Below are 17,729 nucleotides of genomic sequence, written 5' to 3' on the forward strand. Positions count from 1 at the left end.
GCCTGATCCCTAGCACTGGGGAGGTGCTCACCGCACTCTGTGAACTCCAGTCTCAGTGAGACCCGATCTCAAAAAACGAGAGGAGGGATGGTACCTGAGATGATAGTACCTGGCCTGTGTCTGCACAAGCTCTTGTGTGGTAGGCAGCTGCTTTGGACTCTGCTCACCCAGGCTCTGTGTCCTTTGCAGGATAACTACACTTTTGCACAGCCAGGGATCCAGAAGAAGGTCAAGGCCCTGGAAGAGCTCGTCAGCCGGATCGATGGTAGGTTGAGAGAACAAGACTTCTCTAGCAGTAGCCAATGTGGCCTTCCCCGGCTCCCTTCCCAGCTTGTCCTTGCAGTGACCTTGCCTCTGCAGCCCTGTCTGGGCTCTGCAGGAGGACTGTGAGCTCTGCTGTTGTCCCAAGGTCTTCCCATCTCATTTCTGTCACCAAGTTCTCAGTTCTCCCACAGCGCTGTCCTAGTCGCCGCCTCTCCCCTTCCTTCTCTACAGCCCCGGTCTGGGCCGTTTCCTCTACACCTTCCTCCTAGAAGGACTTACATTCTTTACTTGTTCTTCTTTCAAACCATTGTCATGGGTCTGGTTTTCTTTTTAAAATGTTTTATTTATTTTTATTTGATGTGCATTGATGCTTTGCCTGCATGTATGTCTGTGTGAGGGTGTCAGATCCCCTGGAACTGGAGTCACAGACAAGTGTGAGCTGCCATGTGGGTGCTGGGAACTGAACCTGGGTCCTCTGGAAGAGCAGCCAATGCTCTTAACTGCTGGGCTACCTCTCCAGCCTGGGACTAGTTTTTCTAGAGCAGTGTTCTGGCTGTGCCCTTCTTCTGTTTGGAACCATCAGTGGCTTCCCATTGCCGTTAGCATCCAGGCTTTGCGCTGACCTTGTCTATCAGTGGTGACATAACAGCATCCTTGATACAGGCTCTCCAAATCTGACTAACACCCTCCATCTTCCCGTGGCCTACAGTCTTAGTGCTCACCTCCACGTCTCTCATAGTTGTGTTCTGTGGTGGTCGGAATGTTTTTTCCTTTGAGTCTCACTGCTCTGCCCCTGCTGCTAGCCTCCACGGTCAGGCCATCACTTCCCCGAGCATTGTATGAGGCACCTGCTGTCCTAACTTCTGGGGCGCTCTATGGCTTCCTGAATTAGTCATCAGTTGGATTCTGGAGGGCAGAGTCAGCGCTTTCTGCTGCTTGTATCTCTTTGTTTTTTTCTGGCCCAGGTAAATAAAGGCATGGGGCTTTAAAAACAGTGGAGTCTTAAAAATGTGTACACTGGGCCAGAGAGCTGGTTCTTTGGGTTAAACTTTCTGCCAAGTTGATACTCACAGTAGGAGAGAACTGACTAACTTAAGTTGTCCTCTGACCCCCACAAGACCACACACACATACACACACACCAACCACACACATACCAACCGGTCACACACACACACACACTAACCACACATAACAATCTCATACACGTAACCACACACACACAACCACATACACATAACTAAGCGTGCATACACACATACACACGTAACCAACTACATACACACACACACATAACCAAATAAATGTGCACCACATCTTTGTCTTATGTACTTCGTCACTCTAAAAACGAAGACTGCAGCAACAGCACACCCCTCACGTCGTGGATGCCTTTACTCATGGCCCCACATTATCCCATTTTATGAATGAGAAAACAATGTCTTAAAGCCATCCTTCAAGGGGGCCGGAGAGGCGGCTCATTGGTTACAAGCAGTTGTTGCTGTTCCGGAGGACCCGGTTCAGTTCTGAGCACCCACAGGACACGGCTCACAACTCTCTGTGACTCAGGGAATTTGATGTCTCAGACCGCACTCATGTGCACACACCCATGTGCAGACACAGACTTCTACATCTGCACACACCCACGTGCAGACACATGCCTACCTTTGCACACACCCACGTCAGACACAGACGCCTACATCTGCACACACCCACGTGCAGACACACACCTACCTTTGCACACACCCACGTGCAGACACACACCTACCTTTGCACACACCCACGTGCAGACACACGCCTACCTTTGCACACACCCACGTGCAGACACAGACTTCTACATCTGCACACACCCATGTGCAGACACACACCTACCTTTGCATACACCCACGTGCAGACACACACCTACCTTTGCACACACCCACGTGCAGACACAGACGCCTACATCTGCACACACCTACCTTTGCACACACCCACGTCAGACACAGACACCTACATCTGCACACACCCACGTGCAGACACACGCCTACCTTTGCACACACCCATGTGCAGACACGTGGCTTGTTTAATTTGCTCAGGGTACTACACAGGCCCAAGGGCAGGGGCTAAGTGACAGATGGCAGCTGGTTTCTACTAACTATGCAGAAGAATCCACCACCACCACCACCACCACCCCCCAAAAAAAGAAAACCAGGCATGGTGGCATACACCATGCACTCAGAGGCAGAGGCAGGAGGATCTCTGTGAGTTTGAGGCCAGCCTGGTCTACAGAGTGAGTTCCAGGACAGCCAGGGCTACACAGAGAAACTCTGCCTCAAAAAACCAATCTTCTGGTGAGTCTTCACCTTTGCTGGCCATCTGTCGGGGACGCCGAAGGGAAATGGCCAAGATGGCTTCCAGGGTTCCTTTCTATTAGGCCCAGCCGCCGAATTCACCTCCTGTCCCTTGTTTCGTGGCCAGAACAGCCCCAGGAAGGCAGAGGGCACATGGGAATAGCCTAGTGGGGTGGTGCTGTGTGCTGGTGTGAGCCGTGAGCCACACTGAGAGGGTGGGACCGAAGGGCAGCCTGCAGGAGGTGGGGCTGGTAAGAAACAGAACCTGCTCCTGGCCCTGAGGCCTGCTGGTGGCCCCTGACTGCTGTCCCTTTCAGAGCAGGTACACAGTCACTTCAGGCGGTACGAGGTGGAGTACCTGCAGTTTGCCTTCCGGTGGATGAACAACCTGCTGATGCGGGAGCTGCCTCTCCGCTGCACCATTCGCCTGTGGGACACGTACCAGGTATGGAGGGAGCCCGTGCTCTCCTGGCTGTCCATTTCAACTCTGTCCGCCGCTGTCTTCAGAAATATCTTCAGCTCTGTCACATAACGGGCACTGGCACAGGTTTTCCACTTTCCAGATGTCTCAGAAGTGCGAGGCCCACACTGGCCTCCTGCTGGGCTTGGAGCCCTGCCTGACTCTTCTTTTCTTCTGCAGTCTGAGCCAGAAGGGTTCTCGCACTTCCATCTCTATGTGTGCGCCGCCTTCTTGATCAAGTGGAGGAAGGAGATTTTGGACGAGGAAGACTTTCAGGTGCGTGGCCAGGAGAGTGAGGACAGAAGGGATGGATGCTGTGGATGCATGTCTGGGAGTGGGATGGCAGGGGACTCGGGAGGCTGCCCTCCAGTGGGGCCAGAGGTCTTCCCAGTGAGGAGGTTTCTTGTCCCCAGAAGGCTGCAGAGTAGCTGTCCAGGCCTGAGAGATTCTCATGCAGCCATGAACAAGAGTCCATGCTCTAAGAGTCACCCCTGAGACCCAGGGCATCCTGGGAAGTGAAGCAGCTATTCTCAGAGCACACGTGCTGAGGGAAGACAGGCAGCAGATGTGAGGCAGGAGGCTTAGAGATGCTGGGCCATAGTAAGCATTGCTTCTGGGTCCCACGTGGTGCAGCAGGGACCCTCAGGGGCAGGGAAGGGGGAGGCTGCAGTAGTCAGGGTAAGCTCACCAAGAAGGGAACCTTTTAGCAAAGACTTGAGGAGGATAAGGGAGCGAGCCATATGGCCACTAGGGTGGAGGAAATGGCCCTGTAGAGGCTTTAGGCCAGCTGTGTGCCTAGCTATTTAAGGGACCGTGAAGTGAGGCCTAAAGCAGGTGGCCGGTGAAGAGTGGGTGAGGTCATGTCTGAGCTATCAGGAAGGGCGCCCTGGCGCTCCTGGAGGGAAGAGGGGTCATAGGAGTGGGCGTAAGCTTAGAGACTGCCCCGGTTTCTGGGTGGCTACCAGATGTGGGGAGTGTGGCCACGGTAGCCACCCTGGACACTGCTGTAATTCCTCAAGGGGCACTGGTCGTGGGTAGTGATAGTGGAGGTGGAAGTGGCCATGTTTGGGGTCTTCTGTAAGTAGAGCCGGCTTTTGTCTGGATCTGGATTGACTGAGACAGATGCACTAGAATGATTCCTGAGTGTAGTGGGGCGGATATGTAGGGAAAGCAGGGCTTTGGTGCTGAGAGTGTTGAATGTGAAGTCTCAGGCTGGGTGTGGTGCTCCACGGTGTAATCCCAGCATTCAGGGAAGTAGCAGGCTTCAAGTATATCTCTGGCTTCATAGCAAGTTTGAGGTCAGCCTGGGCTATGGGAGGCCCTGCTGCAAAAGGAGAGAAAGAAAGAACTTTAGACACACAGGTGGAGATGACTAGGCAAGTAAGTGTATAAATGTCAGTGTTAGTGTCCCAGTGTCTAAGAAACGGGGCAGACTGGATGCATGAGTTTAGAAACCTTTGGTTTAGGGGGCTGGAGAGATGACTCAGCAGTTAAGATGTCCTAATTGTCATAATAGCAGGTAGGGAGCCCTAGCTCGGGGTGTCTGGGCTGGCAGGAGGAGGCCTGGAAAGGCCTCTGGGTGCCTGTGCAGGTCCTAGAAGCATATATAAGCAAAGGGGACTGACTCTTGGGGGAGAGGCCGCACCAGATCCTGAACTTGGCCCAGACTGAACTATGCCAGGTGTTTGCCAAATAGAGGAGCAGTCAGTACAGCTCCAATCAGCCGTGCAGACATCAGCAGACACCATAGTCCTACGGGAGGCTCTGTGTCCGGCAGGGAACGTAGTCCAAGGGAGGACTCCGTGAGAGTGAGAGGGGTAGGTGTGTGGGAGGAGGAGAAAAGGAGGTCACTTTCATGTCATGGGCCATGCAGGAGCAGGACAAAGCTGCTTGTTAAAAACATTGTTTATTGCAATGCTGGAATTAAACTCTGGCTCCACTCACTAGCAAATGCGCTATCCTAGGGGCTGGATTCTGGGAGACCTTGGGGTTTATCTAACACCCCTTCCCCCTTCCCTCATCCCACATCCACAGCCTCAGTCCTAAAGTCTGGCTCTGTGTATCCCGCCCTGAGCTGCCCCATTCACTCTTGGATGTGGGGTTGGGGGTAGGTGGGGGTGGGGGGTTACTTTGGTCCCACCCCATCAGAGAGTCAGGCCCCACTACTAGGCACCAAGTCCATAGTGTCAAGGTGGATTTTCAGCTCTTCTGAGCTAAGGCTGCCTACATCTGCAATAGCAACCTGTGCTGGGAGAGCCAAGGGATTCCCCCTGCAGCCTCTGGTTTCTGTTCCCGACCCTTTAGCAGAATATACCACCAAGGCAGGTTGTGGATGTGAGACCCTGGGGAAGCCTTCTCAGAGGTAGTTGATTCAAACCCTGAACGGAAATCCTGAGTTCTGTGCCCTGGGAAATTGATTGGCCTCTGTCGGCACTGTCACCACTTCCTGTGGGTGGTGCGACCACACCTTAGCAAAGCCAGACATGTGTAAGCTACTGGGGCAGGAGGGAAACATCTCTAAAAATCAGAAATCCAGCAATGTGTGAGCTGTGCCAGACTGTGGGCATGCTGGCAGACAGCTCTCCTAGACAGAACAAGAAACTCACCCAAAACCAGGCAGAGGCTGTTCGCTCTGTGATCCAAGAAACCATCTTGTCACTTGAGGATGGGTCAAGGCAGGTGCTCTCTGGCCTTAGATGCTTAGCGCTCATATGGAAAACACTGAGCAAGAGGCTAAGGCCTAGGGACCAGAGCCCCTTTAAATGCACATTAAAGAATCAACTGGGAGTCATGGGGCTGCTGTCAGTCTCAGGGAGCTTCTCGTTCTGTCTGTGCATGAGCTTTGGAGATGCCCACCCTACAGAGGACCTCTTCTAGGAGAGAATTGAGGCTTTGTTTTATTTATTCATTTTCAGATAGGGTTTCGTATAGCCCAGGTTGACCTCAAACTGACTATGTAACCAAGGATGGCCCTGAACTTCTCCTCCCACCCTACTTCACCCCAGGCTCCCAGAATGTTGGAGCTGCAGGGGTGGACAACACCCTACTTCACCCCAGGCTCCCAGAATGCTGGAGCTGCAGGGATGCACTGTCAGGCTTAGGCCAGTCAGAATTCCTAAGCGAAACAGTGGAAGGCAGTGGGATGTACTAGGCCTGAGCCACAGAATGCAGGTAAATAAATCCATCCTTGACTCAAGGGTACAGTCCTGGACCACTGGTGCCCAGAAGAAGGGTGGAGGGGACCCTGGGAAAGGAGGGTGTAACACGACCAATAAAACCTAGAGACAGAAACTGGGGTTTGGCCTGAAGTTCAGAAAAGCAAGACAGCCAGCCCTGGCTCTTAACCTCTACCATAGTCTGAAATGTCGATCCTGAGATCCTGAGATCCAGGAATCTCAGAATGAGAATGAGACTGTGAGCTGTCTCCTCCCTTTTTATATTCCTCTCTAGGGCTGGGATTAAAGGTGTGCACCACTGAGATTAAAGGCATGCACCGCCCGGTTTCTATGGCAAACTAGTGTGGCTACTGGGATTAAAGGTGTGTGTCACCACTGCCTGTTCTGTAAGGCTGACCTGTGGGGCTGTTTGATCTTCAGGCAAGCTTTATTTATTTTTATTTTTTTATTTTATTTATTTATTTATTTTTTGGTTTTTCGAGACAGGGTTTCTCTGTGGCTTTGGAGCCTGTCCTGGAACTAGCTCTGTAGACCAGGCTGGTCTCGAACTCTCAGAGATCCGCCTGCCCCTGCCTCCCGAGTGTTGGGATTAAAGGCGTGTGCCACCATCGCCTGGCGCAAGCTTTATTTATTAAAATACAAATGAAATATCACTACAAGAGGGTCTTCCTGTGAAAAGCAGGCAATGCTCTTAACTTCTGAGCCATCTCTCCAGCCCCCAGTGCAGTGATTCTATACATGATATTTTACTTAATCAGATAGTTTTGCCACCTTTTTAAAAATTATTTTTGTTTTATGTGCATTGGTGTTCTGCCTACATGTATGTCTGTGTGAGGGTGTTAGATCTTGAAGTTACAGACAATTGTGAGCTGCCGTGTGGGTACTGGGATTGAGCCCAAGACCTCTGGAAGAGAAGTCAGTGCTCTTAACCACCGAGCCATCCCTCCAGCCCCGTCTTTCACCTTTTAACTCCATTTGCTCTTAATTCCTTTTTAACAGATTTATTATGGGCTGGAGAGGTGGCTCAGCAGTTAAGAGCACTGGCTGCTCTTCCAGAGGACCTGGGCTCAGTTCCCAGCACCCACATGGTAGCTCCCGACCATCTACAACAGGATCTAATGCCCTCTTCTGGCATGCAAGCTACATGCAGAGCACTCATACAGAAAATTAAACAAAGCTTTAAAAAAAAGATTTATTATTTTTAAAAAGCTTTTGTTTGGATTTATTTTTCTGTGTGAGTGTCTTGCCTGCACGTTTGTATATACCACATGTGTTTCTGTACCTGTGCTGTTCAGAAGAGAGCATCAGATCCCCTGGAGCTAGAATTACAGATGTGAACCATCACATCGGTGCTGGGACCTGGGTCCTTTGCGAGAGCAGCCAGTGCTTGCTCCTCTGGCCTTCTGTCTAGTTGTTTCCAACTCCAGTCCTTGTCCGGTACCCTTCTCTTTGGGATGCTTGGGTTCCCAGCAGGTGCCTGAGCCTGGCGCTTCTGCATTCAGCTCTGAAAGGTAGTTGCAGGCTTCCCTCCAGCCTTGCCCTGCAGACAGGCCCAGGCCTGTGCTAGTTCACCTGACTGCACATCCTGCTTAGGGCTTTATAGAGAATCTTCAGTCCGACTCTGGTAGTGACTGCTATCTGGGCTAAGCGCACCTGACTTGTGACCAGCACCTCTCTCCCTTGCCGTGGTTATTCAGTTTCACCATTTTTATCGAAAGAAAGACTGTTTCTCACTTTTTCAACACTGCTAAGCTGCTGTGGGGCAGGGAGCAGGCAGAGGTGGAACACTGCAGTTCCAAGAGCTCCACCAGGTGGCAGAGTGGCTCCTTACAGCTAATCCTCTTTCTGTGCTTGACCAGGGATAGAATTGAGAAGTTTCTAGAAAGCTTCTACTAAAGCTAGAGTTAGAAGTCAGAGGTGGCTCCCATCCCAGAAACGGCGCCCTTCTCCCGAGCAACACTCATGTTGGTTGGTTTTGCTTGCAAGTTACATAAAAGCATGGAATCATTACGGAAATACTAGAAGTTTCTGTTAAGGGGGCTGTGAAGAGGGCCAGCGAGATGGCTCAGTGGGTAAAGAAAGGTGCTTGCCACCAAGCCTGACTGAGACCGAACTCTGGAATCTATGCAGTGGAAGGGGAGAACCTGCTAGTCCTAAGGCTGTCCTTTGACCTTCACATTCCACATTCAAGTACACATTCACACAGAATGAACAAACCTAAAGAAAGTTTTTGAGACAAGGTCTCTTTTTGTAGCCTTGACTGTCCTGGAACTAGCTATGGAACTCACTGTCTAACCCAGGCTGGTCTGAACTTAGAGAGCTCTACCTGCCGGAATTAAAGGCATATGCCACCACACTTGGTTTAATTTCTGGTTTTGAAAATTTATTATTTCATATGTGTGAATGTTTGCCTGCATTTATGTTTGTGTGTCATGTGTGCCTAATGCCCGTTGGAGGCCAGAAGAGGACATTGGGTTCCCTGAGACTGGAGTTATGGTTTTAAGCTACCACGCAGGGGCTGGGAATCAAACCCAGCTCTTCCGGGAGGCTAGCAAGTGCCTCTGCATCAGCTCTCCAGCTCACCTTGTGTCTTGAGGCAGGCTCTTTGACTGAGAACCAGGGCTCACCGTTTGGTCTAGGCTGTTTGGCCCCAAGCCCCAGGATTGTCCTGTCTCTGCTGCCTACAGTGCTGGGAGTATAGACACACCACTTTAACCAGCTTCCCCCAGTGCTGGGATCAAACTCAGGGTCTCCTGCTTCCCAAGGGAGCACTTTACCACCTTCTCCCCAGCCCCAGGACTATTCTTTCTTTAATTAGAAAAATAAGAATGTTCCAGTTTGGTTCCCAGTACCCACATGGTGACTTAAAAACTTGTATCTCCAGTTCTTGGCAATCCGGTGTCCTCTTTGACCTCCGGCAGGCACCAGGCACACACGTGGTGCACAGACATACACACAGATACAGACAGGGCATGAAGCAGCAGCAACAGTAATTTGATGACTGAAGTCCCATGTTCACTGTTATTTTGATGCTGTCCCTTCAAGGGCTACCTCCATGGAGTTGTTTGTGGGGTCAGGGCTGAAGCCTTGAGTAGTGGTTGCCAGGTAGAGAAGAGAGAGTGTCCCGGTGACAGGTGACAGGACCTGTGCAGGTGGAGACGGGGACGCGGGTGTCCCCGTGACGGGAAGGGTGCAGGTGGAGACCGGGGCGTGGGTATCCCCGTGACAGGAAGGGTGCAGGGGCAGGGGCACGATGAGCACGAAACAAATGCGTGTGGATGTGTGGATGTGTGTGCAGGGGGAAGCAGTGAGCAGTAGCCTGACAGAGAGCTGAGAACTGGGACTCACCATTTGGGACAGGTGCTGGCAGCAGGTGAATACGTTCTGCTAGTGCCCAGTGAGATTAGGGGACACGTTAAATGCAGGGGTTGCAACTCTGCAGTCTCAACAGGAATTGATTTTAAATGAATAACCCATTAAGGATCTAACAAAAGGAAGGAAGATAGGTAGATCAATTGCTTCTTTTGAAATATTCATTTGTGAAGGCTGAGTAAAGAACCATGAGAATTCTCTCTCTCTTTCTCTCACATATGCATGCACACACGCACACACCACCTCCACCACGACACTAGTTTTCTTTGTATTGTTTCAGTTTTAGCGTGAATGCTACAGAAGAAGCCGGAAGGCTGTCGTTGGCCACAGTTCTCTGAGACAGTTGTACTCTGCAGCCCAGGCTGACTTGGGTCTTGCAGCCTTTTTCCTGCCAGTCTTCCAAGTGCTGGAATCACAAGTGTGAGCCATTATGCCCAGAAAAGATTATACTTGGTTGGTTGGTTGGTTTTTCAAGACAGGGTTTCTCTGTAGCTTTGGAACCTGTTCTGGAACTAGCTCTTGCAGACCAGGCTGGCCTTGACCTGACAGAGATCCACCTGTCTCTGCCTCCTGAGTGCTGGGATTAAAGGTGTACGCCACCACCCGGCTATACTTTTTAAGTGATTAAAGAACTAGCATATGATAGATGAAGCCCTGAGTTCAACTTCCAGCACTGGAGAAAAACATGCTTACTTTATGAAATAATTGCAATGAAAACTTCCAAAAAGGAAACAGACAAATCTAGACGTGGAACACACATCTGTAATTCCAGGTTGCAAGTTGGAGGCAGGAGGATCAGAAGTTCAGAGTCATCCTTAGTTACATAAAAAGCTCGATATTAGTCTGGGATTTACGAGATCCTGTCTCAGAAAATAAAGCAGAGCCTGGAGCAAGGTCCAGCAGTTTAGAGCAGGCCCTGCGCTCAGAGGATCCAGACTGGACCCCAGCACCGTGTCAGGAGGCCCACAACCCGCTGTAACTCCCGCTGCACAGGATCTGGTGCCCTCTACGGCCTCCGTGGTGGTCCATACTCACACACTCACACACCCTCACACACACATACACACACACACACACATACACACACATACACATACTCACACACACTCACACATACACACTCACACACACACATACTCACACACACTCACACACCCTCACACACACTCATACACATACTCATACACATACTCACACACACACACTCACACATACTCACACACATATTCACACAAAATCTGGGGCCTGGAGTTGAGAGTACTGGCTGCTGTTCCAGAGGTCCTAAGTTCAATTCCCAGCATCCACATAGTGGCTCACAGCCATCTGTAACTCAGGTCTAGGACTTCAGACACCCTCACACAGACATCCTTGCAGGCAAAACATCAATGCACATAAAACTTAAAAATTAAAAAAAAAAATCCGATGCCAGAGAGTGTGGTGCATGCGTTTAACCCCATCACTCTGGAGGTAGAGACAGATGGATCTCTCAGTCTGGTTTACAGAGTGAATTCCAGTATAGCCAAGGAGACACAGAGAAACCCTGCCTCAAAAAAACAAAATAAATAAAATCTGAAAAAGAAAAAGGAACAAAGTACAATTAAGAAACAGATAGATGGGGGCTGGAGATATGGTTCAGAGGTTAAGAGCACTGACTGCTCTTCCACAGGTCCTGAGTTCAATTCCCAGCAACCACATGGTGGCTCACAGCCATCTGTAATGAGATCTGGTACCCTCTTCTGGCATGTAAGCATGCATGGAAGGAATGTTGTATACACGATAAATAAATAAATAAATCTAAAAAAAAAGAAACGAAACAGATCTATTGAAAAGGACTAAAGTGATGCCCCCAGAGCAGTGGTTTTTGTTTGTTTGTCTTGGTTTTTCTGGGTTTTTAAAAATTATTTTATTTTATTAGTGTTTTAGCTTATATGTATACCTGTGTGAGGGTGCTGAATCCTGGAGTTACAGAGAGTTGTTAGCTGCCATATGGGTGCTGTGAATTGGACCCGGGTCCTCTGGAAAAACAGTCAGTGCTCTTAACCGCTGAGCTGTCTCTCCAGTCCCTTGTTTTGGTTTCTCTGTGTAGCCTTGGCTGTCCCTGAACTGGGAGCGAGTATTTATTTTACCCTCTGCTTTTTTTTTTACTGTGGTCATTGTCTGCTCATCATATATGGGAGAGGCAGTGTTGTGTGTGGGAGACTCTGGAGGATTTGAACACCTGGACTGAGCAAGGGACCCAGAGCTGCATGACGTGTAGGAGGCAGAAGGCTAGACCCTGGGGTTCATGTGGCCTAGGAGGGGGGCCCCATTCCAGGCCCTGCAGCAGGGTCTTCTGGGCCTCCCTCCGGCTGCAGACTGTAAAGAGATGAAGGGCCTTCCTTGCCTTGCAGGGCCTCCTCATGCTGCTGCAGAACCTGCCTACGATCCACTGGGGCAATGAAGAGATCGGGCTGCTGCTGGCTGAGGCATACAGACTCAAGTACATGTTTGCAGACGCCCCCAACCACTACCGCCGATAGGTGCTGTCTCCCCTGGGGACCCAGACTGCCCCCATCTCTGATGGCAATTTCATCACTGTGGCCACTGTGCAAGCTGTGGACCCCGGCCAGGAACCACTCCTGCTGTACAAAGCTCACCCCCGGCACCACTGCCCAGGTCTTTCTTAACTTCACAGCATCCGCCACGTCGTGTCTCTGGATGTGTCTGGGACCACTGTCAGTATTCTGTGCGTGTGGAGGGGCAGAGGAGGAGGTGACGCTGGACACAGAGGAGGCTCCGGTTTGCCCCACACTGCCCCTCTAGGCACCGCTGGCTCTGCCCAGGACCCAGCTGGTGTGGTTTTCTTTTACTTTGTTTTCTTCTTTTTAACAGGAAAGACACAAATTCTCATCCCACGGCAGGGGTATTCCGCTCTCGTGCTGTTGCTTTGTGGGACTCATTTGATCTGGTCATAGGTCAGGGACAAAGACCCTGGCCCCACCCTTCTCCCCCTCACTCCCTGCCTCCCCCTGCCCCAGCTGAGCCAGTGAGTGAGCCCTTCCTTCTCAGGTGGAGGAGACACTGTGTTCATAGCCCTGAGGAGAGGCCTACACGCAAGGGCTAGGGATTGCGTCTCCCCTTTCCTCACCTATGAATCTCACATGGTGTGCATGTGTCAGTGTGTGCGTGTGTGTATGTGTGTGTGCTCGAATGATCGCGGGTGTGTGCGCGTGTGTGTTTGCGTGTGCAAGCCCATCAGCATTTTGCCACATGTCTGAATTTGTGTTCAGACGAACCCATCAGAACTATTTGGGAAGGACCGGAGGGACCAAGTATCTGATGGTCCCTTGAGAGGGACCAGGGCAGAGGAGGGAGAAAGAGGATGGTTTTGTTTTATTGTTTTCTTTTTTTTTTCTTCTTCTTCTTCTTCTTTTTTTAACCACCTCTTCAAGCCCTTTTCCAGGGTGAACCACTCCAAGATATTATGTATAAATTGTGTTATTATGTATATGGGTAAAGGTGTACAAATCTATGTCCTCTTTGTAGCAGATATGATTTTATATTTATAGTGTGCATTGACATGTGAAAGCAATCTAGGTCATTAGCACAGATGAACTTGCTGGGTGGGTAGCTTAAAGGGGAGGGACCTGGGGGCCCTCTGGAGGGTACGGCCAGCAGACATGCTGTCTGTCAGTGTCTCCGCCTTCTGTTTCCAGTCCCTTCTTGGGCCTCTGAACACCTGGCCTGTCCTTCCCTCTTCCATGGCAGAGCTCCCTTCTACTCACCCCCAGCACCTCCCCAGCAAGGACCACAGAGGCAGAAGCCCCCCCTCAGGTTTTGTGGCCCCATCCTTTGGCTTCCCCTGTGTAAGTCAGCACTGTGGTCAGGACAGAGGCTGGCTGACAAGTCTGTGCCAAGAGAAGGGATCCCTGTGTGTCCCCAAGATGGGGGCCTCTTCCTAGAGTGGCGCTAGGTGTCCCTTGTCACCATCACACTCCCCACAGCTCGTGAGGTGTCTGACCCATGCTCAAGTTTTGGTGTTTGGTGGAGAAAGGCAGGATGGAGGCCAATAGCCATCCATCCACTTGGGAAGCCAGGCAGTGTTCCTTTCGGTGGCACCCTAAGGTCACTTACCTGTGTCAGTCCACCGGCAGGCCACACCTCGCCCTTGTGAGTTAGGTCCCTCATCCAAGCTGTTTCTCAGGCGTCTTCCCCGTTCCCCACCCACCTCTCCGTGTGCCTCAGTAGTCTCCCCAGACTGGGGACTCATGGCCCTTCCTCAAACAGATTAACTAAAGAAAGACACTTGTGTTCCCAAGTGGTGGTTTTATTTTTTTAGTTTTATGTTTGTATGGGAAATTGTGGAGAAAGTGAGTGGATTGTAAATAAATGGTGTGTTTCCTCCTCCATCGTGAGCTTTCGTCTCATGAGGTCTGGAACCCGCAATGAAGTAATGAAGTGTCTTTTTTTTTTTCCCTGGGTTTTTCTTGCTGGGGGTGGGGGTGGGAAAGGGGTCAAGGGCTAGAGAAGTGGTTCCGTGGTTAGGAATGTCTACTCTTCTTCCCCGTACCCACCTCAGCTGACTCACAGTTGCCTATAGTCCAGCCTCGGGGGCGTCACTCCCTTCTGCCCTCTGCAGGCACTACTCATGTAGCTCACATGTGTACACATGTGCACACACACAAATCTTAAAAAAATGGGGGGTGACTGGAGAGGTAGTTCAGAGGTTAAGATCACTGGCTTCCAGAGGTCTTGAGTTCAATTCCCAGCAACCAAATGGTGTCTCAGAACCATCTATAGTGCCCTCTTCTGGCATGCAGTCATGCATGCAAGTAGAATACTGTATACATAATAAATAAAATCTAAAAAAAAAAAAAATGAAAGAAAGAAATGGGGTCAAGCCTTGTATAGGCCAGCGGCATTTCCAGGGGACATCAGCAAAGGCTGAGCCCCTACTCTCAGGAAGAGACTGCCAAGTGGGTAACCTATTTCCTCAGGGGGTGCTGGCAGAGTGACCCCACGTGGTCATGTGCAGCTCTGTGGCAAAGCCTTCATGTGGAGTATTTCTCATGTCCGAAGGAGCGCACCTCATGAGGAGGTGAGAGAATGAACCGGTATTAGTGGAGCAGGCCCCTTGTTTGTCCCGGCTGCCTGGCTAGCTTACACCCGAAATAACCACACAGAAATTGTATTGATTAAAACACTGCTTGGCCATTAGCTCTAAGTTCTTATTGGCTAACTCTTACATATTAGTTTAACCCATCTCCATTAATACGTGTATCGCCACATGGCAGTGGCTTACCGGATAAAATTCTAACCTGCATCCGACTCAGGCAGGGGATCCATGGCGTCTCTTACTCTGCCCTTCTTCCTCCCAGCATTCAGTTCTGTTTTCTCTGCCTACCTGAGTTCCACCCTGTCAACCAGGACAAGGCTGTTTCTTTATTCACTAACCAAATAAAGCAACACACAAACAGAAGGAAACTCCTACACTAAACCAGGACCTCCTGCTAAGAAGCAGGTAAGAGAATGAACCAGGACTTCCAGCTAAGAAGCACATGTCATAAGGAGGTGAGAGAATGAACCGGGACTTCCTGTTGGAGAAGGTGTTGGGAGTACCAGGTTGAGTTTGCTTGAGTGCTTTTTTTTTTTTTCTTCTTTTTTTATCCCTGAATGTCCTGGAATTCATTTTGTAGACCAGGCTGGTCTCGAACTTGCAGAGACCTATCTGTCTCTGCCTCTGTAGTACTGGGATTAAAGGTGTGCTCCATTGTTTACAGCCATACTCTTTTTCTTTCCTTCCCTCCGTCCCCCTTCCCCTGCCTCAATTTCCTCTCTTCTTTCCTTTTCTCTATCCCCCCACCTCAGTACTTGAGGCGTAAGTCATAAACAATGCCACACCAGTTTGGAATTATGATTAATAGGGTGGTATTTATTTAAAGGGGAAAAAACTTACAGATCACCGTCAGCCCTCTGCGCAACCAGGAAGGGAGTCTAGTCGCCGACGGAGCAGGAAGTGAAGAGAGAGAGGAGAGGGAAGTGGCCGCTTTTTTAAAAAGAGAGAGACCACGCCCCAATGGGCTAGTATCTCATCAGCTATAGGCTGGAGGAACGGGAGGACCTCCCGCAACAAGTACTGGGGATCAAACCCAAGATTTTGTACGTGCCTCATAAACACCCTACCAGGTGGTTTCTGTAGTCCCCAGACAGCCCACTCAGGGTGATCTAGCACAGTTATAAAGCTTCCCAGGCCTACTTTTGACATTGATAACTCTATCACTTGCGACGTCAATAAGCAGGAACTCACACTGAAGGAGAGGAAAACAAGAGGGTATTCCTGATTTGGGATTCCCACTGCCCCCATTCCTTAATAAAATCAGATGTGCAATAAATACTTGAGCTTGAAGCTGATCCTCGGCACGCTGACGGATGTGTCAGCAGGCTCCAGAAGGAAAAGGAATGGGGTCATCTACTGAGCTGATTCTGAGCACTTCCAAAATACCCACCTTAGTCGGATACCTCCAGAATGGAGGATACTTGATGACTCATTCTAAACACTTAAAATAAGCTTGATTAAAGGAGTCAGAAACATCCTACAGCTCTGTTTACATAAAACAGCATTTAGTACACACGTTCGAAGTAGAAGCACACACCCCCACCTATAATCTGTCTCTGGTTTCCTAAGGCATCTTCCTCTCGGGACTCAGTTGGTAGACGAATGCCTACCCACCATGTGCAAAGTCCTGGGTGTTGAGCCCCAGCCCTGTATAAACTAGATGTGGTGCGCACCTGTAATCCTAGCACCCAGGAAGGAGGAGGCTGGAGGGTCAGAAGTTCAAGGTTCACTGTGGTGGAGATTGTGGAGTTCGAGGCTATCCTTAGCTACGTACTGAGATTGGAGGCAAGCTTGAGTTACAAGAGACTCCAATCTCAATCTTAAGTAAGTAATAAATAAAACAGTGTCCTCTTGAAACCAAGGCGTTCTTTCTGTAGGACCCAGCTCCCACAAGCTCAATAGAGGCCCCAAGTCTCAGCAGTTTACCCTAAGGCAATATACCTGGTTCCAAGAAAGACCACAAACTGAGACTACCCAGGCACCACCCAGGAACAGACCATCCTAAGGAAATTCCAATCATTGAAGATAGGATCACCTGCCAGCACACACCCTTTGCTTTTCACCAGGACACCCCTAGACAAATGAGAAATCCCTCACCCCAACCTCCGCTATTATAAAAACCCCACCCCAACTGAGTCCGGGGCTATCCAATTATGCCAATACCTTGGGCACATGGAGAGTCCCAGTTTGCCAACCTGTGTAAGAATAAAGGCTCTTTGCTTTTTACATACAGGACTTGGTCTGCTAGTTGGTTTTGTGGGACACACACACACACACACACACACGACACTCCGTAATCTGGGCATAAGGCTTTCCTGATTCCTTTTCTCTGGGAAGCTCTGATCCTCACTTCATAGGAAGAGTACCAAGACTGAGTGTTGACAGCGCAAGGCAGTGTAGTTAGTTTGTGACTTTGCAGGGTGTCCCTCGCTCCCTCTCCTCATACCTGAGGAGTCAGGAGGGACAAGACAGTCTTTTGTGTGTCTAGGTCCTAACTTGGCTTTTGTCACAGTTGTCTTTGTCTCAGTGGTATTGTGAGTGGGTTCATTCTCGTGTTTTTGCCTCCTGTTCATTTTCAAGCTTGTTGGAAGCGTGACCTTGTAGGCGGGTTTGGCTGTTAGTAGTTTTCCATGCTATGTGTACTATGATCCTGTAGCGCCTGGCCTGTACTGTGGTACTACTACGTCTGTAGCGTACCCTGCCTACACTACCGGACAGACGGTTCCACAAGCCATGCAAGGGGCTGGAGATTGAAACACACACACACAGACACAGACACAGGTCATCCTTGAAACAAGAATGCCAACTTTATTGTGTTCCAGCTTTTTGCTCTCCTTGACCAATGGCCATGCCCTAACTCTCAGCTGCAAGCCCACCAGAAACCATTCCCCTGTCTCATGCTCAGAGCAGCTGCAAGCATAGGAAAACAAGTTGTTTACAGGAAATTCAGGGTCTGAGAGTACAGTCCCCAACATTCCACTCCATGTTTCTGCTTCCAGTTTTGGTGGAATGGCAGGGAGGAGGGGAGATCCTGGC

At 50.1% G+C, this 17,729-nt stretch overlaps 1 protein-coding gene across 1 annotated transcript in view; it reads left to right on the plus strand.

The window, feature by feature from the left end:
* Nucleotides 1–14,027, plus strand: part of Tbc1d22b (TBC1 domain family member 22B) — a 54,965-nt gene extending 40,938 nt beyond the window's left edge. Inside the window, exons 10-13 of the mRNA XM_041634889.1 lie at nucleotides 190–265; nucleotides 2,908–3,035; nucleotides 3,231–3,326; nucleotides 11,989–14,027. Of these exons, the coding sequence (XP_041490823.1) occupies nucleotides 190–265; nucleotides 2,908–3,035; nucleotides 3,231–3,326; nucleotides 11,989–12,117 (429 nt within the window). The 3' untranslated portion in view covers nucleotides 12,118–14,027. The remainder of the gene's footprint in view (nucleotides 1–189; nucleotides 266–2,907; nucleotides 3,036–3,230; nucleotides 3,327–11,988) is intronic.
* The last annotated feature ends 3,702 nt before the right edge of the window (nucleotides 14,028–17,729 follow it).

Source organism: Microtus oregoni, unplaced genomic scaffold (genome assembly GCF_018167655.1).
Source record: "Microtus oregoni isolate MIOR12 unplaced genomic scaffold, Mior012 000046F_ref0000063, whole genome shotgun sequence".
Lineage (NCBI taxonomy): Eukaryota > Metazoa > Chordata > Mammalia > Rodentia > Cricetidae > Microtus > Microtus oregoni.